Source organism: Oncorhynchus clarkii, chromosome 8 (assembly GCF_045791955.1).
Source record: "Oncorhynchus clarkii lewisi isolate Uvic-CL-2024 chromosome 8, UVic_Ocla_1.0, whole genome shotgun sequence".
Taxonomy (NCBI): domain Eukaryota; kingdom Metazoa; phylum Chordata; class Actinopteri; order Salmoniformes; family Salmonidae; genus Oncorhynchus; species Oncorhynchus clarkii.
This window is the reverse complement of record NC_092154.1, coordinates 25,659,611-25,678,504: the sequence shown is the minus strand read 5'-3', so window position 1 is coordinate 25,678,504 and position 18,894 is coordinate 25,659,611. Positions and strand designations below refer to the sequence as shown.

Genomic DNA, 18,894 nt, shown 5'->3' with positions numbered 1-18,894 from the left:
AGAACCTCTCAGCAGCGTGGGTTATTATGGCAGTATGGTGCAAAAGAGCATGAGCTCATCAACAAAAAAGTGAGGCAGGCAGTCGGGACTCACGTCACACCAACCTCCATCTCGACTGGCCCAGTGACGCAAATGGGGTTCACATGGTGGCATGACGTAAGAAAGCAACACACCCTGAGACACGGTGGAGGGTGTCAGTGTCCAACCCCCCTACTCTGTCTGCACCCATTTAAAAAGGCAGGGACTTTAGCTGCAAAAACAAACTGATTTTGGCTCAGGGATGTTTCTATGACGGGCAACGGTGGGCCAAACAGAACCACAGTCAACCTAGCTCCCGCGTTGTTGTCACACTGAGGAAGTCATGGTAACAGACACACTCGCCCTGTATTCTGCTCTGGCAACATGCCATCACAACACAGTATTTATACCCACAAAAAGGTGCCCGTCAATAAATCTACCCCTGGTCCCTCACACCATGCTGCCAGGCTGGGCTGTGTTGCTAGGGTGTAGTGGGCAGAATGGGGGCTGCACAGGGCAGTGGGTGGAGGTTTAGGGGCCAAAGAGAGGGACCCCACTGTGCAGAGTCCGACTGTGTTCAGCTGTTTGTCCCGGGGCTCAGATGGCCGTCTGACAACATGAAGATCCAAACAGAAGCTGTGGAGTATTATGCTACAGGACCACGTCTGAAAAACACTTTCCCTCTACCTTTCAACTTGGTGCTTTGTAGCCTTACATGGACCTTACCCGCACACTGCCTCATTTCTCTTATGTCTCTCTTTTTCCTCTCTCTCCATATCAATCTGTCCACGGCCAGATGAAGAGGGGATTACAGCCAGACCAGAACACTGACCGGCGTTCAGCGGCCTGACCAGAACACTGACCGGCGTTCAGCGGCCTGACCAGAACACTGACCGGCGTTCAGCGGCCTGACCAGAACACTGACCGGCGTTCAGCGGCCTGACCAGAACACTGACCGGCGTTCAGCGGCCTGACCAGACCACTGACCGGCGTTCAGCAGCCTGACCAGACCTTCAGTCCAGTCCTTTTTTTACCCATTTTAGGAGAGCAGAGAGAGGGAGGTAGACTGAGGACATCTGTCTGTATGGGCCTCTATGGGTTACAGGACATGACTGACAGAGTGAGCCCAGGTCAAAGCCCAGAACTAATGTCACTACTGCCCAAAACATTTAGCACCACACTACAGCTCTTTGACTTGGGGTTCAATGAGGTTGGACCTAGACATGGGGAGAACAGTTGCTTTGGTGTGACCTGAGGAGGGTCACAGACAGGCTCCACCAGACTCGACCCCTCAGTCATCTGACTGACGTGTATTACCAGAAACACTCGACCTTCCAAACGTCACACGACCTCACCAGGCCACAAACACTGCCTCGTCTCTGACGGTAACCGATCGCTCCTTTGTCTTGGCGTGCACACACACCTTCTCGGTAAAGAGGACGAGAAAAACACTCCCAGTGCTGTTATGACAACGGTTCATATTACATCACCTGGGACTCGGTGCTCAACACAGAAAAGGTACAGTTTGTTTTGGTCCGGATGGTTTCTGTGTAAACCAAATTTCACATTACACATTTCCATACAGACAGTCCGATAGCTCATTGTTAGAGTATGTACTCATCTGTCTGCGGACTACAACACCTCATCACAGGGCCTAAACAGAGCAAACATGAACTCTGAACCCATTACGTCCCTGACCCTGATCTCCAGGGGTCTGCTCTGCCCTTTGTCCTGTGGCTCAGTCACTTCCGTCATTTAGTGTTCTGACTGGGAAGGAATGTGACAACAGCCATTTATTTGAGAAAAGCCCACATGCCACACAGTCTCAGGCAATAGCAGCACGGTAAGCGGAGACAGCTCCGGTGTCAGTCTAGCTCCGACTGCCTGCCATGTGATTCCCAACCACACATTTCACTCTGCTAAAATTAGACCAGATACTATAGAGATCGTAGAAACTCCAGGGATATAGGGAGAGAGGAGGGCTTTCTGGAAGTACAGTAGGAGACACGCATGCGCACATATAAAGCACACACACTCATTCATTCAAGAGAAAGAGCTACACACTTACACCAAAGGCAGTAAAATCCTGCACTGCCAGCAAAAGACAGAACCATCACCCTGCGTTTTTCTTCTCTCCTCCTCCCAAGCAGCAGCATCAGTTTTCCAGTGGAGGAACAATGGAGAGAGAGGCAGGACTAATCACAGTGCAGAGTATGCAACAGAACACACAGCAGCTTGATCTACATTCAGCACAGACCACAGGCAGAACAGGCCTCAGTAAATCATGTCAACACTGGATTTAGCTAGCAGTGAAATAAATAACAAGTATTATAAAAAGATAGACTAGCGTGACTCCGTTCCTCTCTTGTCCGGTGATAAATCCCAGTCCGGGAGTGAATGATGTTGAGCCTTGTGTCATGGAAGGCTTATCATGTCTAAAAGGGACACCTAATAGAACAGGAGTGTCATCACATTGGATGATAAGAATAACATTGGAGTGCCTCTGTGCGCAGTTCTATGTACGACCAACAGGAGGCAGAGAAGAGCAGAAAATCAGATCCATATCTTAACTACAGTTCTCAAAGTGCCTCTCAAACAGGGTTGCTGTACCTCAGCTGTAGCCTGGGTGGACTCAACCGAACCCGTGTAAGTGCTGAGCTCCTCTCTGCACACCCCTGACGAGAACTACTGCACACAATACGTTTCCATCTCAGTTAAGGACAAGTATAGGAGAAAGCTTGGCTGCACTGAGCCCTCCAGTGGCGGGGCCCTCCAGTGGCGGGGCCCTCCAGTGGCGGGGCCCTCCAGTGGCGGGGCCCTCCAGTGGCGGGGCCCTCCAGTGGCGGGGCCCTCCAGTGGCGGGGGCCTCCAGTGGCGGGGGCCTCCAGTGGCGGGGGCCTCCAGTGGCGGGGGCCTCCAGTGGCGGGGGCCTCCAGTGGCGGGGGCCTCCAGTGGCGGGGGCCTCCAGTGGCGGGCCAGCCTGTTCCAGCCCTCTATGGTCGCTGAAACCCCATCAAGTCAGGCCTATCCAGCCCCATCAGGCCCCATTACTATGCTGGATTGTGCTGCTGTAAACAGCTTACTGAACACAAATGTGTCTCTGACTGAGGCTGGGCCAATTAGTGTCCCATCGTACCTCGCCTCCCCTTTTCCCTCTGTCAGCCTGGCAGGGCTTTGGTAGGGCCAGGCTAACACTCTCTGCATTATAAAGCCTGTGGCGCTCCAGCTCCCAGCCTCCACCCCAGTCTAGCCCATATGCAGCCTCGGCTACAGAGCAGATCCCCTGCCCCGACAACGAGCCTCAGCCTCTAGCACCAAGTCTAAGCCCCCAACCAAACACAGGGGAATTCTGCAAACTCTGCACTGGAGGAGTTCAGCAAAAAGAATAACAGCTAACAAACCCCCCTTCTCTAACGAGGGGAGAAAGAAAAAGAAAGGAGAACAGCAGAGCGAGAGAGAAGGAGGATAGAGAAGGGAAGGAAGGAGAGAGGAAGAGGGCGTCAGAGAAAAGTCCTTGGTTATGTCGTTATTAAGACAGCTCACACTACAAACGTTGTTGCAAACAGACAAGGGAATTGGAGAGGACTGAAACGTCCTCACTCACTCCCTCCCTCTCGCTCTCACACACATACATGCACACTTTGAGGATATCCTTAGACTCCTTCAAAGTGCAAGCAGACCCCAGGGTCTCCTCCTGTCAGAGGCAGGCTGCAACAGGCAGGCTTTGATAGTGTGAGAACACCCACACCGCTGGAGAATGTCATCACCATTCCCATAATCAAGCTCATCACTATCGGGTAATTAATACAGGCTAGAAAAGTTCAGTGAGAACCAAGCATTCAGCCTCAGGGAGAGATGAGGGCTAGAGGTCACTGGGGAAAACAGACCCAGATACACTAATCAGGCGATAGGCTACTCGGGAACAAAGAGCTGATGGACAGGGTCAGAGTCAGGGGGGGAGACAGGGTCAGAGTCAGGGGGGAGACAGGGTCAGAGTCAGGGGGGGAGACAGGGTCAGAGTCAGGGGGGGAGACAGGGTCAGAGTCAGGGGGGGAGACAGGGTCAGAGTCAGGGGGGGAGACAGGGTCAGAGTCAGGGGGGGAGACAGGGTCAGAGTCAGGGGGGGAGACAGGGTCAGAGTCAGGGGGGGAGACAGGGTCAGAGTCAGGGGGGGAGACAGGGTCAGAGTCAGGGGGGGAGACAGGGGCAGAGTCAGGGAGGGAGACAGGGGCAGAGTCAGGGAGGGAGACAGGGGCAGAGTCAGGGAGGGAGACAGGGGCAGAGTCAGGGAGGGAGACAGGGGCAGAGTCAGGGAGGAGACAGGGGCAGAGTCAGGGAGGAGACAATGCAGATAGCCCGATTAGCCAATGTGCGGGAGGACTGGTTGGTCGAGCCAATTGAGGTAGTATGTACAGTATAGTTGAAGTGTACCTATGATGAAAATTACAGGCCTCTTTCATGTTTTTAAGTGGGAGAACTTGCACAATTGGTGGCCAAATACTTTTTTGCCCCACTGTAGATGAATGTATAGTTAAAGTGACTGTGTATATTTGATAAACAGAGAGTAGCAGCAGATTTGATGTACTGGGCCGTACACACTAGCCGAGAAATTCCCGTACCAGGCATTGATGCAACCAGTCAGGATGCTCTCGATGTTGCAGCTGTAGAACCTTGAGGATCTCAGGACCCATAGGCCATGTCGTGCCCTCTTCACGACTGTCTTGGTGTGTTTGGCCCATTCTAGTTTGTTGGTGATGTGGACAGCAAGGAACTTGAAGCTCTCAACCTGCTCCACTACAGCCACGTCGATGAGAATGGGGGCGTACTCGGTCCTCCTTTTCCTGTAGTCCACAATCATCTCCTTTGTCTTGGTTACGTTGAGGGATAGGTTGTTATTCTGGCACCACACGGCCAGGTCTCTGACCTCCTCCCTATAGGCCATCTCGTCGTTGTCGGTGATCAGGCCTACCACTGTGGCCCGTCAGGAAGTCCAGGATCCAGTTGCAGTGAGAGGTGTTTAGTCCCAGGATCCTTAGCTTAGTGATGAGCTTTGAGGGTACTATGGTGTTGAACGCTGAGCTGTAGTCAATGAATAGCATTCTCACATAAGTGTTCCTTTTGTCCAGGTGGGAAAGGGCAGTGAGGAGTGCAATAGAATTTGCATCATCTGTGGATCTGTTGGGGCTAGGGTTTCTGGGATAATGGTGTTGATGTGAGCCATTACCAGCCTTTCAAAGCACTACATGGCTACGGACGTGAGTGCTACGGGTCTGTAGTCATTTAGGCAGGTTGCCTTTGTGTTCTTGGGCACGGGACTATGGTGGTCTGCTTGAAACATGTTGGTATTACAGACTCAATCAGGGACATGTTGAAAATGTCAGTGAAGACACCTGCCAGTTGTTCAGCACATGCCTGGAGCACATGTCCTGGTAATCCGTCTGGCCCCTCAGCCTTGTGTATGTTGACCTGTTTAAAGGTCTTACGTCGGCTACGGAGAACGTGATCACACAGTCATCCAGAACAGCTGATGCTCTCATGCATGCCTCAGTGTTGCTTGCCTCGAAGCGAGCATAGACGTGATTTAGCTCGTCTGGTAGGCTTGTGTCACTTGGCAGCTCGCGGCTATGCTTCCCTTTGTAGTCCGTAATAGTTTGCAAGCCCTGCCACATAAGACGAGCGTCGGAGCGGTGTAGTATGATTCAATCTTAGTCCTGTATTGACGCTTTACCTGTATGATGGTTCGTCGCAGACAAGATAAAGCGTGCCTATCTATATAATGAATAGGGTGAGTTGAGATGATTAAATATAAAAGCACTAAACCTCTCTGAAAGCTTCACTCATTCAAAAGTTTTATTTGAACCCTAAATGCTTCAAGTAGATTACTAAGAAAAGCTCATCCATTGCTTAAAATTGCATTTTTGCCTTTGTGCAGATGCCATGTCTCATTTTCGATTAATTGAAAATTATGCTCTTTTTTAAACAAGCACTGCAGAGCTGACTACAATTTCAATTTCATCCCCCTGAAAAGATACAACAAATATTATGGCTGAAATAACTGTATTTATGGGAAAGATATTTGAAAACGGTATATTGTTTTGAAATTATATTGTAAATTGGAATGGTAGATTTGTCTTTCATGGAGTTTTCTGAATTGCATGGGAACTCAATCCAAGATTACAACCAATTGATTACAGCTTTACCCCAAAAAATGGAGGAGACCGGTGGCAGTGGGAGGAGGTAGGGAACTGGTCTGTCTGCCCAATATAAAGGATCAAAACTGGCAGAGGAATAAAAACAGCATAAATAGGAAACTATACCAGTTTCATTTGAGGACCAGGATGTTGACAGCTGTGCCAAACCGATTGCAAAATAGTTCGGAAGAGATTTATGATGTACCGATTCCACGGTACAGGATTCAAGACTTTTCAGCTAAAATTATTATATGAAATTCTTGCCACCAACAAAATGTTGAATATTTGGGCCATACAATCACCGAAGCTCTGCAGATTTTGTTGTGAGGATACAGAATCAAGATCATTTCTTTTGATGTTGCCCTCAGGTAGTATGTTTCTCGTCTCAGGTTCAGGAATGGCTGAAAATGCATAACATTTATTAAAAATTGACCCTAGAAATAGTACTGTTGAGAGACTGGGTCAGTCAGTTACTAAAACTCTTAGTAAAAGTATTTATCTTCAACTCACAATCTATCTAATCAAATAGAATCCATGGATTGCATGTATTTTAAACATCACAGCATAGTGGAAAGATATATGGTGTATAGAAATCCACATGTGGAATTGAAGACAGGTGGGAGTAGAGTTGCTGGGCGGGGGATAGAATGACGGTCAATGATAAAAAGTTTAAAAAATAAAGTCAAAATAAAACATAACAAAAAGTAAGTTTGAATGACACTGAGGGGCAGTGTTGTTACAGTTAATGCCGGATTGCCTAAGGCTGATGAGGTGCAGGTGTTTGTACACATGCAATATACACACGCTCTCATTCAAATGCACACATACACGGACACACATGTAAATAGTGCCATACATGCACTGAAACATATTCAGTTGGCCTTGCTGTTATGATTTTTGTTGTATTTGATGTCTTCTGTTTTTTGCTTTGTTGTTTTTTTATATTTTGTTGGTGTATTGGGGGGGTGGAATTATTGCATTTATTATTCTTTTCTCGGGGGGGGGGGGGCTTATAGCTACCTCAATTACCTCGTACCTCTGCACATCAACTCAGTAATGGTACTCCCTGTGTATACAGTGGGGCAAAAAAGTATTTAGTCAGCCACCAATTGTGCAAGTTCTCCCACTTAAAAAGATGAGGCCTGTAATTTTCATCATAGGTATACTTCAACTATGACAGACAAAATGAGAAAAAAAATCCAGAAAACCACTGTAGCTACAATATCTTCTACTCCCTATATAACAATGTTATTTTTACGCATAATTTTTTATTATTTATTCACTGTGTATTTATTCCAAGTGTCACTATTTAATTTGATACTTTTTAAAATCTCTCATCATCAACTCTGCATTGTCAGAGAATGGCCAGTAAGAAGGCACTGTTAATCTACACCTGTTGTCTACGAAGCATGTGACAAATACAAGTGTATTTGCTTTGAAACCTGGATTCATTCATACAGACCTGGTTAAATAGCTTCTGAACTTCAGTCAGTCTTATTCCAAACAGTGGCAAGGAGACTATAAAACAATAACTTTCCCCTCAGGGAAGAGATTGGGTGCAGTGTGCAATTGGAAAACAACAACAACCGTCAGATCTCACAAAATGACTGATGATCCACTCTGCAATCATATTACCAACAACCAAACACACCTCTCTCTGTCCCAGGCAGCCAGCCCTCATTGAGAAAATATCACCAGAGCTACAGTGTGTATATTACTCAGGCGTGGTGGTGGAGATTACAGGAAAGCTATTCACATTAGACGCAGTGGCTCATCGCATCCGTCAACAAATTAAGCGAAGGCAGCGCAGGCAACCAGCATAATCACAGTCTGTTCCAAGGCCACTCCATCTGAGGTAACTGTGGGCTGGGCTCAGCAGACTGCTGCTTGGAGAGAATACAAATACATTGTAGCTATCCCCCCAGAACACTGCCAGGCCAGCCGCTAGCTAGCCTTTCCAGAGATTAAGCATATCTGGAAAACAGAAGTGGCCGCCACTGAAAACAATGCATAATTTGTTAGCAATAAGTAAACAGTTTGACTAAAAGGCCTAAACAGCCCGGTGAGAGATACTAGGCTCAGTGTGACTGCTGTTGTGTGGAACCCCTGAGGGCCTAGTCAGTCACAAGTTGTTGCAGCCACAGAGGGAGGGGTTCAGGAACAGGGCCTTGATTGAGCCCCTCACTAGGCCCCTGCGCCAGACCCAGAGTTCCCCAAACACACACACAACCTCCCAAGACACGCATCAGAACGTCTAATTGCATCCAATTTTACGAGAGCAGGTCCTCAGTAAACATTTGATCTCACTCTGAGGACAAGAGAGTCATTCTGCCAAACCAATATAAACAGCGGATCAAAACGAATTAGACGCAAATCATTTCTTTGTATTTATTTATTTTTTCCCTTCACCCGACCATATTCAGCTTAGTGAAGCAAAAAATTCTGCAAAGTGAGGCAAAACATTGATGAGTCATCTGTGTGGACTGTAAACACAATAATATTTTTTTTAAAGTGCCTTCGGCAAATGTCTGGTCAAGTACTGTAGTTTTAATGTGACGCTCAACTGTGATGACATTTATAGAGGGTTTCGCTCTACCTCTTGGGTCCTGCTTAAATCTACCAATACCTAGTCAGATGAACAAGTGTGTCTGAGAACAGCACTCCAAGGCTAACCCTTACTCAGCTTCTACATCAGCTAAGAGTTGTGCATCCTTGCCCACTAAACATGCAGGACACCTCTCACTACGACTACTTGCAATGGGTGAAGCAACAGAACGGCAACAGGCAAGACCACCTCGCATTTGTCAAAACACCAAAGAGAGCTGGATATCTCAGGTCATTACAGCAGATATACTTCCTGTCGGTCAGCAGAGCTCACCCTCACCTGAGTCCTGAGAGTTGAGCACCTCCAGGGCATGCATCATGGCACTGGCGAATACGTTGGCATCCTCTTTGCTGCCAAAGTTGAGTCCGTAGACCTGCCTGGCATCTCGCCACTGGTGGAAGGTCTGTGTGGCCTGGTTGTACTTGAGCCCCTTGGGAATGGCACAGTTTATTACCACCTGGAGAAGGATAGAAAGGGGGAGAGAGAGGGGATCGAGAGAGATGGGGGGAGATCGAGAGAGAGGGATGGTTTTTGAGATGGTTTTGATAGCTAATTTCAATTCCTTAGAGGACTACTTCTGATGCTCAAAACAATTATCAAATGTATTTGTCATGTGTCGAATACAACAGGTGAAATTAAATGCTTAATTACAAGCCCTTAACTCTATTGTTGGTTAAGAAAATATTTACTAAATAAACTAAAGCAAAAAATGTAATAAAAAGTAACAAAATAACAAGGCTATGTACACGGGGTACCGGTAGCGAGTCAATGTGCGGGGGTACCGGTAGCAAGGCTATGTACACGGGGTACCGGTAGCGAGTCAATGTGCAGGGGTACTGGTAGTCAAGGTCATTTGTACATGAAGTTAGGGGTAAAGTGACTATGCATAGATAATACACAGCGAGTAGCAGCAGTGTAAAAAAAAAAGGGTCTGTGTCAATGCAAATAGTCCGGGAGGAGTCTTATGGCTTGGGGGTAGAACCTGTTAATAAGGAGCCTTTTGGATTAGACTTGGTAGCAGAGAGAACAGTCTATGACTTGGGTGACTGGAGTCTGATAGTTTTTTGGGCCTTCCTCTGACACCGCCTAGTATATAGGTCCTGGCAGGAAGCCAGGAAGCTTTGCCCCAGTGATATACTGGGACGTACTCACTCCAGTCTGTAGCGGCGTACGGTTGGATGCCGAGGAGTTTCCATACCAGACAGTGATGCAACCGGTCAAGATGCACTCGATGGTGCAGCTGTAGAACTTTGAGGATCTGGGGAACCATGCCAAGTCTTTTCAGTCTCCTGAGGGGGGAAAGGCATTGTCGTGCCCTCTTCACGACTGTCTTGGTGTGTTTGAACCATGACAGTTTGTTGGTGATATGAACACCATGGAACTTGAAACTCTCAACCCACTCCACTACAGCCCTGTCGATGTTACCGGGTGTGTGTTCAGCCCGCCTTTTCCTGTAGTCCATGATCAGCTCCTTTGTCTTGCTCACGTTGAGAGAGAGGTTGTTGTCCTGGCACCACACTGCCAGGTCTCTGACCTCCCTGTAGGCTGTCTTATCGTTGTCGGTGATCAGGCCTACCACCGTCGTGTTGTCAGCAAACTTGATGGTATTGGAGTCGTGTTTGGCCATGTAGTTGTGGGTGAACAGGGAGTACAGGAGGGGACTAAGCACGCATCCCTGAGGGGCACCAGTGTTGAGGATCAGCGTGGCAGGTAAGGGTTGCCTACCTTCACCACCTGGGGGCGGCACGTCAGGAAGTCCAGAATACAGTTGCAGGGGGAGGTGTTTAGTCCCAATGTCCTTAGCTTAGTGATGAGCTTTGAGGGCAATATGGTGTTGAATTCTAAGCATTTTCACATAGGTGTTCCATTTGTCCATGTGAGAAAGGGCAGTGCGATTGAGATTGCGTCATCTGTGGATCTGTTGGGGCTGTATACGAATTGGAGTGGGTCTACGGTTTCCGGGATGGTGTTTATGTGAGCCATGGCCAGCCTTTCAAAGCACTTCATGGCTACTTTCATGAGTGCTACAGGGTGGTAGTCATTTAGCCAGCTTACCTTTGCTTTCCTGGCACCGGGACTATGGTGCACTTCTAGGGAGAAGGATAGGGAGAGCGAGTGAGATGGTTTGGATAGCTATTCTGAAGTACTGCGAGGACTACTTGGGTTGTGCCGTGGCGGAGATCATTGTGGGCTATACTCTGCTTTGTCTCAGGATGGTAAGTTGGTGGTTGAAGATATCCCTCTAGTGGTGTGGGTGCTGTGCTTTGGCAAAATGGGTGGGGTTATATCCTATCTGGTCCGGGGTTATCGTCGGACAGGGCCACAGTGTCTCCCAACACCTCCTGTCTCAGCCTCCAGTACCTATGCTGCAGTAGTTTGTGTGTCGGGGGGCTGGCCATGCTGCTGCTCCAGTTTCAACTGTTCTGCCTGCGGCCTTGGAACTCCTGACCTGTTCACCAGACGTGCTACCTGTCCCAGACCTGCTGTTTTCAACTCTCTAGAGACAGCAGGAGCGGTAGAGATACTCTCAATGATTGGCTATGAAAAGCCAACTGACATTTACTCTTGAGGTGCTGACTTGCTGCACCCTCGACAACTACTGTGATTATTATTATTTGACCTTGCTGGTCATCTATGAACATTTGAACATCTTGGCCATGTTCTGTTATAATCTCCACCCGGCACAGTCAGAAGAGGACTGGCCACCCCTCATAGCCTGGTTCTGGTTCTGACCCTGCTGGTCCTAGGTTTTGGCCTTTCTAGGGAGTTTTTCCTAGCCACCGTGCTTCTACACCTGCATTGCTTGCTGTTTGGGGTTTTAGGCTGGGTTTCTGTACAGCACTTTGTGACATCAGCTGATGTAAGAAGGGCTTTATAAATACATTTGATTGACTATTTGTGTTGCTCAAAACAAGTGTATCGTGATTACAGGTAAGGAAATTATGTTTTTAGAGTTCATAAGAGTCATACATTACAGCTAATACAATCTCAGTCAGTCAGTCTACTACCAATGTTCCCTCAGAGCTGTGTGAATGCGCACAGCTCCCCTCAGACTGCCGTGCAGAAGAATAATGAGCCCGCTACAGTTTCCCCCCATTAGTTAACACTCAACGTTTCGCTCTACTGCCGGAATTGTGTTCGAATCAACACAATATTAGCCACTTTCAGTATAATTTACCGAAACAAAACAAACTAGGCAAGATTTAGTATGCAAACTTACTGTGCAAGAGATTTTCTTGTAGGCAGAGGGCATTGGATTAGGATTCTATTGCATTGACAGACTCAGGCCCGTACTCTACACAGACCGGAGCGCCATAACCAATCAGAGCTGAAGTAGGCCTATATGGAAATCGCCATATCACTTTGAACTGGACTGCGTTTAGTCTATAGTATGAACGGTCGGGAGTAAATGTGCTTGTTTTGAGATCAAAGTGAGAGCTGCATGTAGCCACGTGAGCACATTTGTTCATATTCTTTGGTAGTGAGTTATTAGCCCAGTTAACTCATTTCTAGTCAACAATGGGAGAGCGGTTTCTTCCAACGAGAGCAGAAAATGTGTGTATTTCTAGCCATCTTTGAACAGGGAGTCAGGTAAAGAGACTTATGTCTTAAAGGGAAAGTGTTGTATTTTGAGACGGTCTTGAATAAGCTAAGTAGCCAATAGGCAGAGAATGGGAATAATAATTATTTATTTTGTAAAGTGGTTTCTTGCCTCAAATATGTTCAGTCACCTTGTCTGAAGGACAAGTGGATAAACAGCTTCATGTCAAGCTCTGCATGTTTTTTTGTCTCATGGAATGTAGGCATTGAACACCACACATTGGCTGCTACTGTAGGCTAAATGATAGAACAGCTATTTCCATGTTAAAATGTTATGGGATGTGTTATCTCCATTTTTTTGATGGTAGGCCACTTTGGTAGTCCTACATTATAGTTAAATAGCCACAGTAGCCTACTTGGCCACTGTTAAAACTAACTTAAAGGGGAGTACCTAGTCAGTTGAACAAACTGAATGCCTTCAACTGAAATGTGTCATCAGCATTTAACCTAACCACTCTGAATCAGAGAGGTGCGGAGGCTGCATTAATCGACTTCCATGTCTCGGGCGCCTGGGAAACAGTGGGTTAACTGCCTTGCTCAAGGGCAGAACAGATTTTTACTTTGTCAGCTCGGGGATTCGATCCAGCAACCTTTTGGTTACTGGCCCAATGCTCTAACCACTAGGTTACCTGCGAAGCGGGTACAGCCTCAATGTTCACAGTAAACGTGCGACGGAAGTTACACAGAATTTTCACAACATTCAAGTTCGCGCTCAGCAGACAGGAAATTTGTTCAGTGCCCAAATTTTGGGGAGGGAACATTGACCATCACCACACTTGACCTTGAATGATAAATGTGGTTATTTAACAGCTTTGGCAAAAACGACTAAAGAGCAACCCTGTGTCTATAGTCTTCAGGTCAGAGAAACATTAGCACACCTCTCATAAACAAATGGAGGGTATCGAATGAGCTGCGTTCAGCTCACAAGCAATCATTCAGAGCCTGAGGTAGTTCTTCACTTCTAGAATCCTAAGGTTTGCGAAAAGCCGTAGGGAAAAAAATAGCTAGAATATCTGCACCAAGTTCATTTCAAAAATCTATAATTAAATTAGAACATTCCTTTGGCTCTTGAAAGTGAAGATTTCTCACTTTTTTTCCCTCTAGGCAGCCAGGCCAGAGATTTATATAATCTGTTCTATAATTTATTGTTGATGAGCTCACTGAGGCACACAGAAGAGCAGAGAAAACGAAACGGTGTCGGTTCGACTCCAGCCAGAGAAACACAGCACACAAATAGTTAAACTAGCCCCTATCAGAAATCAGCTGTACTGTATCCTGGCCGAGAATCACTCTGGACCCCTATTAGACTTTAAACAAGTCAGGCTCGGAGAGGCATTCAAGGCCTAGCTATAGATTTCACTGCTGTTGTCACCAATTGAAAGAGTCATTGCAAAGGGAAAAGTAGCCCATAGATGCTGCAATTGAAGGATAAACTGAATGTGCTAGTTCTTGGTCATGTTTTTGTTGGGTTCATATTGCATTCTTCAAATAGAAAGGTTCTCTGAGGGGCCAACGCCACAACCAGACAGATAGTCTTTCTCTTAACGATTCCCTTAACGATTCCCTCCACTAAACAGATTCAGACAGGTCAGTCGGATAATAATAAGAGCTATTAAATCGACGCATTTTGCATTTATCCTGTCTCAAATTTGAGATAGAAGTCAATAATCACATCAATCCTAAATCACGCAGTGCGTGTACTTTTGAACTTCTCTGCTTATTATGAGAAACCAGAAATCCATCAAAGAGCCTAATTAATACGCTACAGGATTATGTAGATTCAAGTCTGTCAGTGTATGAAGTCTGACCGAGTTATGATGCAATATAGAAACAGGTCCCTCTATTATCAACTTACTGACTTACTAAAGCAGAGTATGAACAGAACATTTGTGACGACATAAATCCTATTGCAGGTCGATGTTCCATGTCATGCAGTTTAGAGTTAACTCTTGGGTTTGGGTTATACTTAGGGCCGGGATGATACCAATATTGTGATACTCGTTAGTATTGTGGCAAGGAAACCAAACTTACTGAGGAAAACAGACCTAATGTTGGAAACAAACTCACCCCGACTCACATGTATATATTTTCCAAGCTATAGCATGCAATGTTTTACATACAACAGGTTTCTAAAAGGACAAGAGAGTTCATTTTTACCAACAGAAATATATTACAATACTGGTATCTGGCGCACAATTGGCCCAGCGTCATCCGGGTTACGGTTTGGCCGTGGTAGGCCGTCATTGTAAATAAGAATTTATTCTCAACTGACTAGTTAAATAAAGGTTCAATAAACAATTATTATCTCTTAATCGTCCCGGGTCTAGTCATCCTTAGATGGTACATAACGACCAAGTGCTTATGAAAGTCTTACAAATGCTTCACGAATATCTTATCTAGTCCTTGTGCTACTACAATGTAACCAGTTAGCTGCGACAGACGCAGAACGCAGACACAGAACACTGTCAACATGGGCTTACACTGTGTCTAATTATCATGTGAACCCAGTTCTAAGAAGACTAGTTCCTCCTACATGTGAAAGATAAATCCTCAGGTTCAGATGGAGATGTGAATGGAGCTTGGCTGGTGTGGGTGGTGTGTAAGCAGTATCTACGAGTCGTGTGTGCACGTTATGTGTCTACAGTGATGATGTCTATGTGAGAAGGGATTTTTTTTCTTCCATTGTGTTGACATGAACAGCAGCAGGATTAAAATGACAGGCCCACAGGACGGGAGATGTCAGGGAGAAGACAGAGAGGGTTCTGGGATTGCTGATAAAGCACATGGTGACCGGCACCGCTTCCACCGAAACCTGAGTGTTGGATGGATTGGTCACACCTCCTCGTCATACACAGCGTCACTGGGTAAACAGCCTCCCATGACGCTGTTCACACACACGGTCACACACGCGCAGTGTCTTCACACACACACTCCTGGGGTCTGTCTGCTGTGCTCATCCATCACAAGGCATGGCTGGGCCTTGAGGGTATAGATTCTGCATCGCTCAGCAGCTGTGGAGACAACAGCAAGACCTCGCTACACTGGAGACTGTACTATGAAAACCTTCGTCATCACAGGCGAGAGACTACTGGATCAGTATTTAGAAACTGAAGTGTGTTTTTAGTATACGCAATATACATCAACTGTAAGGACAAAAGTGACTGACAGAAGCTCTTTATTGCATTGGTAAAATGAAACAAGATCATAGAGGCTTTTCCACTGCGTTAAATACCTCTGCTCTACAGCAAGTAGCCTAGTAGGCAGGAGGACCGGGGTCAGGCACTCCAGAAACAAGACCTTCACAAGGTGAATGGGGGAAGGAACTAGGTCAGGGCTTATTGCTTCAGGGGAAACAAAAAGAACAGTGGTTTTTCATAAAGTCTTTAAAGAAGAAAAAAAAATCCAATAGTGAAATAGTAGGATTGCACTCAAATCGGTCATTGTCACCCCCTGCATCAGGGCTGGCTTTGGTATCGTCTTTAACTGGCCTCCGTGGAATCAGTTCTCTGAGGGGAGCGAGGCACCGCGCTGAGAGTCCAAACTTCCTGGATTTACTCAACCTTATTATGGCAGGAAACTGTGAATCAGGAAGCCACTGTGGCTTATGTGCTTATGTCTGACCCCCTCCCCCCAATACCACACCTCTCTGTCTGAATCACTGGCTGCATGATACTCACCAGAAACATGTCACAGAGAGAATAAAAGCCTGTCAACTGAGTCCAGTAAGTTTAACTATTAAGCTTCTGGGAGAGTTGACCATTCCAATAAAGAGGGACACTAGACTTAGAACTAAAATACACTTTTAGAGTTTGTAACCAGCCAACTGACATGATAATGATATGTATACTTTAGCTAGAAATGCAGTGCCTCTTTCCTCCAATCGTCTGACCAGTCCTCCGCTCCTCCATCCTGCTCTCCCCCCATGGGCCTCTCCTGAGGCCGCTACAGTATGTAACAGGATCTACCACCGCAGCAAAAGGCCCTGTCCTCTCCTCTGTGCCTCTGGATCAGAGACGGCCAACTTTGATGGGGGTGGGGGCCACAGAAAAATCTGAACTCATGAGGGGCACAGTGGCTCGTAGGTTTGTGATCAAACATCCATTCCATTTTTGTGGCCCCCCTCTTGATAATTTTTTGTACGTTTTGGAGTTAATTTCATGCAATTATACTAACTTTGCTATGGGGTGGAGAGGAAAATGAGCTGTTTAACAGCTTATTTCCTACAATTTTACACATTTTACTATTTGTTTATAGGATGTGTGTGTGGGTGACGGTGACTAACAAAAATCTAAAATGGGGCCCCCCCAGCCGGTAATTCGACCATGAAAGTAATTTAGCTTGTTAATTGACTGACATAGACTTGTTAATTGACTGACATAGACTTGTTAATTGACTGACATAGACTTGTTAATTGACTGACATAGACTTGTTAATTGACTGACATAGACTTGTTAATTGACTGACATAGACTTGTTAATTGACTGACATAGACTTGTTAATTGACTGACATAAGCAAAAAACTGCTGACGCACAACCACATTTTGAAGTTGCACCTTGTGTATTCTACTATTCTCGCAATAGTAAATTGAGACCGACTCCGTTACTAAAAAATACACACTGAACATAAATAAACGCAACGTGTTGGTCCCATGTTTCATGAGCTGAAATAAAAGATCCCAGACATTTTCCATTAGGCACAAAAAGCTTATTTCTCTAAAATTTTGTGCACAAATTTGTTTACATCCCTGTAAGTCAGCATTTCTCCATTGCCAAGATATTCAATACACCTGACAGGCGTTGCATATCAAGAAGCTGATTAAACAGCATGATCATTACACAGGTGCACCTTCTGTTGTGAACAAGGCCACTAAAATGTGCCACACAACACAACGCCACAGATGGGGTTGAGGGAGCATACAATTGGCATGTTGACTTCAGGAATGTCTACCAGAGCTGTTGCCAGAGAACTGAATGTTCCTTTCTCTACCATAAGCTGCCTCAAACGTCATTTTAGAGAATTTGGCAGTACGTCCAACAGGCCTCACAACCACATACCATGTGTATGGCATCGCGTGGGAGAGCGGTTTACTGATGTCAACGTTGTGAACAGAGTGCTCCATGGTGGCTGTGGGGCTATGGTATGGGCAGGCATAAGCTACGGACAATGAACACAATTGCATTTTATCGATGGCAATTTTAATGCACAGAGACACCGTGAAGGGATCCTGAGGCCCCTCATGTTTCAGAATAATAATGTAGCAAGGATCTGTACACAATTCATGGAAGCTGAACATTTCCAAGTTATTTCATGGCCTGCATAGTCACCAGATATATCACCAATTGAGCATGTTTGGGATGCTCTGGATCGACGTGTATGACAACGTGTTCCAGTTGCCGCCAATATCCAGCAACTTGGCACAGCCATCAAAGAGAAGTAGGTCAACATTCCACAGGCCACAATCAACAGCCTGATTAATTCTATGCGAAGGGGATGTGTCACGCTGCATGAGGCAAATGGTGGTCACACCAGATACTGACTGGTTCTGATCCAGGGTATCAGTGACCAACAGATACACATCTGTATTCACAGTCATGTGAAATCCATAGATTAGGGCCTCGTGAATTTATTTAAATTGACCGATTTCCTGATATGATCTTTGAAATGATTACATGTTGCATCAGTTGCCCATCCCTGGATGTACACAATGCCTCAGTGGACTACACTAGTACTGCACTCAGCCCTCTACACAAACACTCTTCCTGCATGCCAATGAGGCCCTGGGATCCTATATCAACAAAGGAACAGCACTAGATGGTGTGAAAGTATATCCACTGACGAACACCATTACAGTGAAATCAACTAAATCACAACAGTCTGATGCACTGAGGGAGTTTCTCCCAGACAGGTAGAGGAAACTCTTTTAGGACAAATGCAGGATCAAGTCAGACCAAGCTAACCATCTGTTCAGTCCCAACCATGGCAGGATAATAAACCTCAGCTCAAAAACTAAAAACAATTCACTCTTAAAGCTGAAAACAGTCCATCATGGCTTCCTTCAAGTCTATTTCAGGGGATACATTTTCAGGGGAAAGAGAGAGAGTTGCAGATAGGAGGCTCACGAACCAGTTTGTTTGTAATGAGAATAACGGAGTTTGTCAGTTCCTGCTGACATAACTGAATTGAGGGGTGGGGGGGGGGGGGGGGGGGGGGGGTTCTGCTAAAAACCCAGGAGCCGGTTTCGGGCCGAGGTCATCAGTAGTGTGTACACTAGAAATACACAGAGGGCTACAAAACAGACAATCAGCTCAGACACTAATCCGCCAATCAGAGCGGTGTAGTCTGGTGCCGTGGAAACGATTCAGCAGCACCTGGTGTTGCGTTTCTCGAAATAGGTCTTTATTTTTCCTGAGAACAGGCCATCCTCTAATTTTTCACTAAAATGTTCCCTTCATTAAATACAGATGTGTATCACTGGCTGT

General features: G+C 46.2%; 1 protein-coding gene across 5 annotated transcripts in view; it reads right to left on the bottom strand.

Moving 5' to 3' along the window:
* LOC139415177 (protein enabled homolog) overlaps nt 1-18,894 on the bottom strand; it is a 138,758-nt gene that overhangs the window by 55,653 nt on the left and 64,211 nt on the right. For all 5 annotated transcript variants that reach the window (XM_071163063.1, XM_071163061.1, XM_071163060.1 and 2 more), the window contains exon 3: nt 9,094-9,271. In XM_071163063.1, the coding sequence (XP_071019164.1) occupies nt 9,094-9,271 (178 nt within the window). The remainder of the gene's footprint in view (nt 1-9,093; nt 9,272-18,894) is intronic.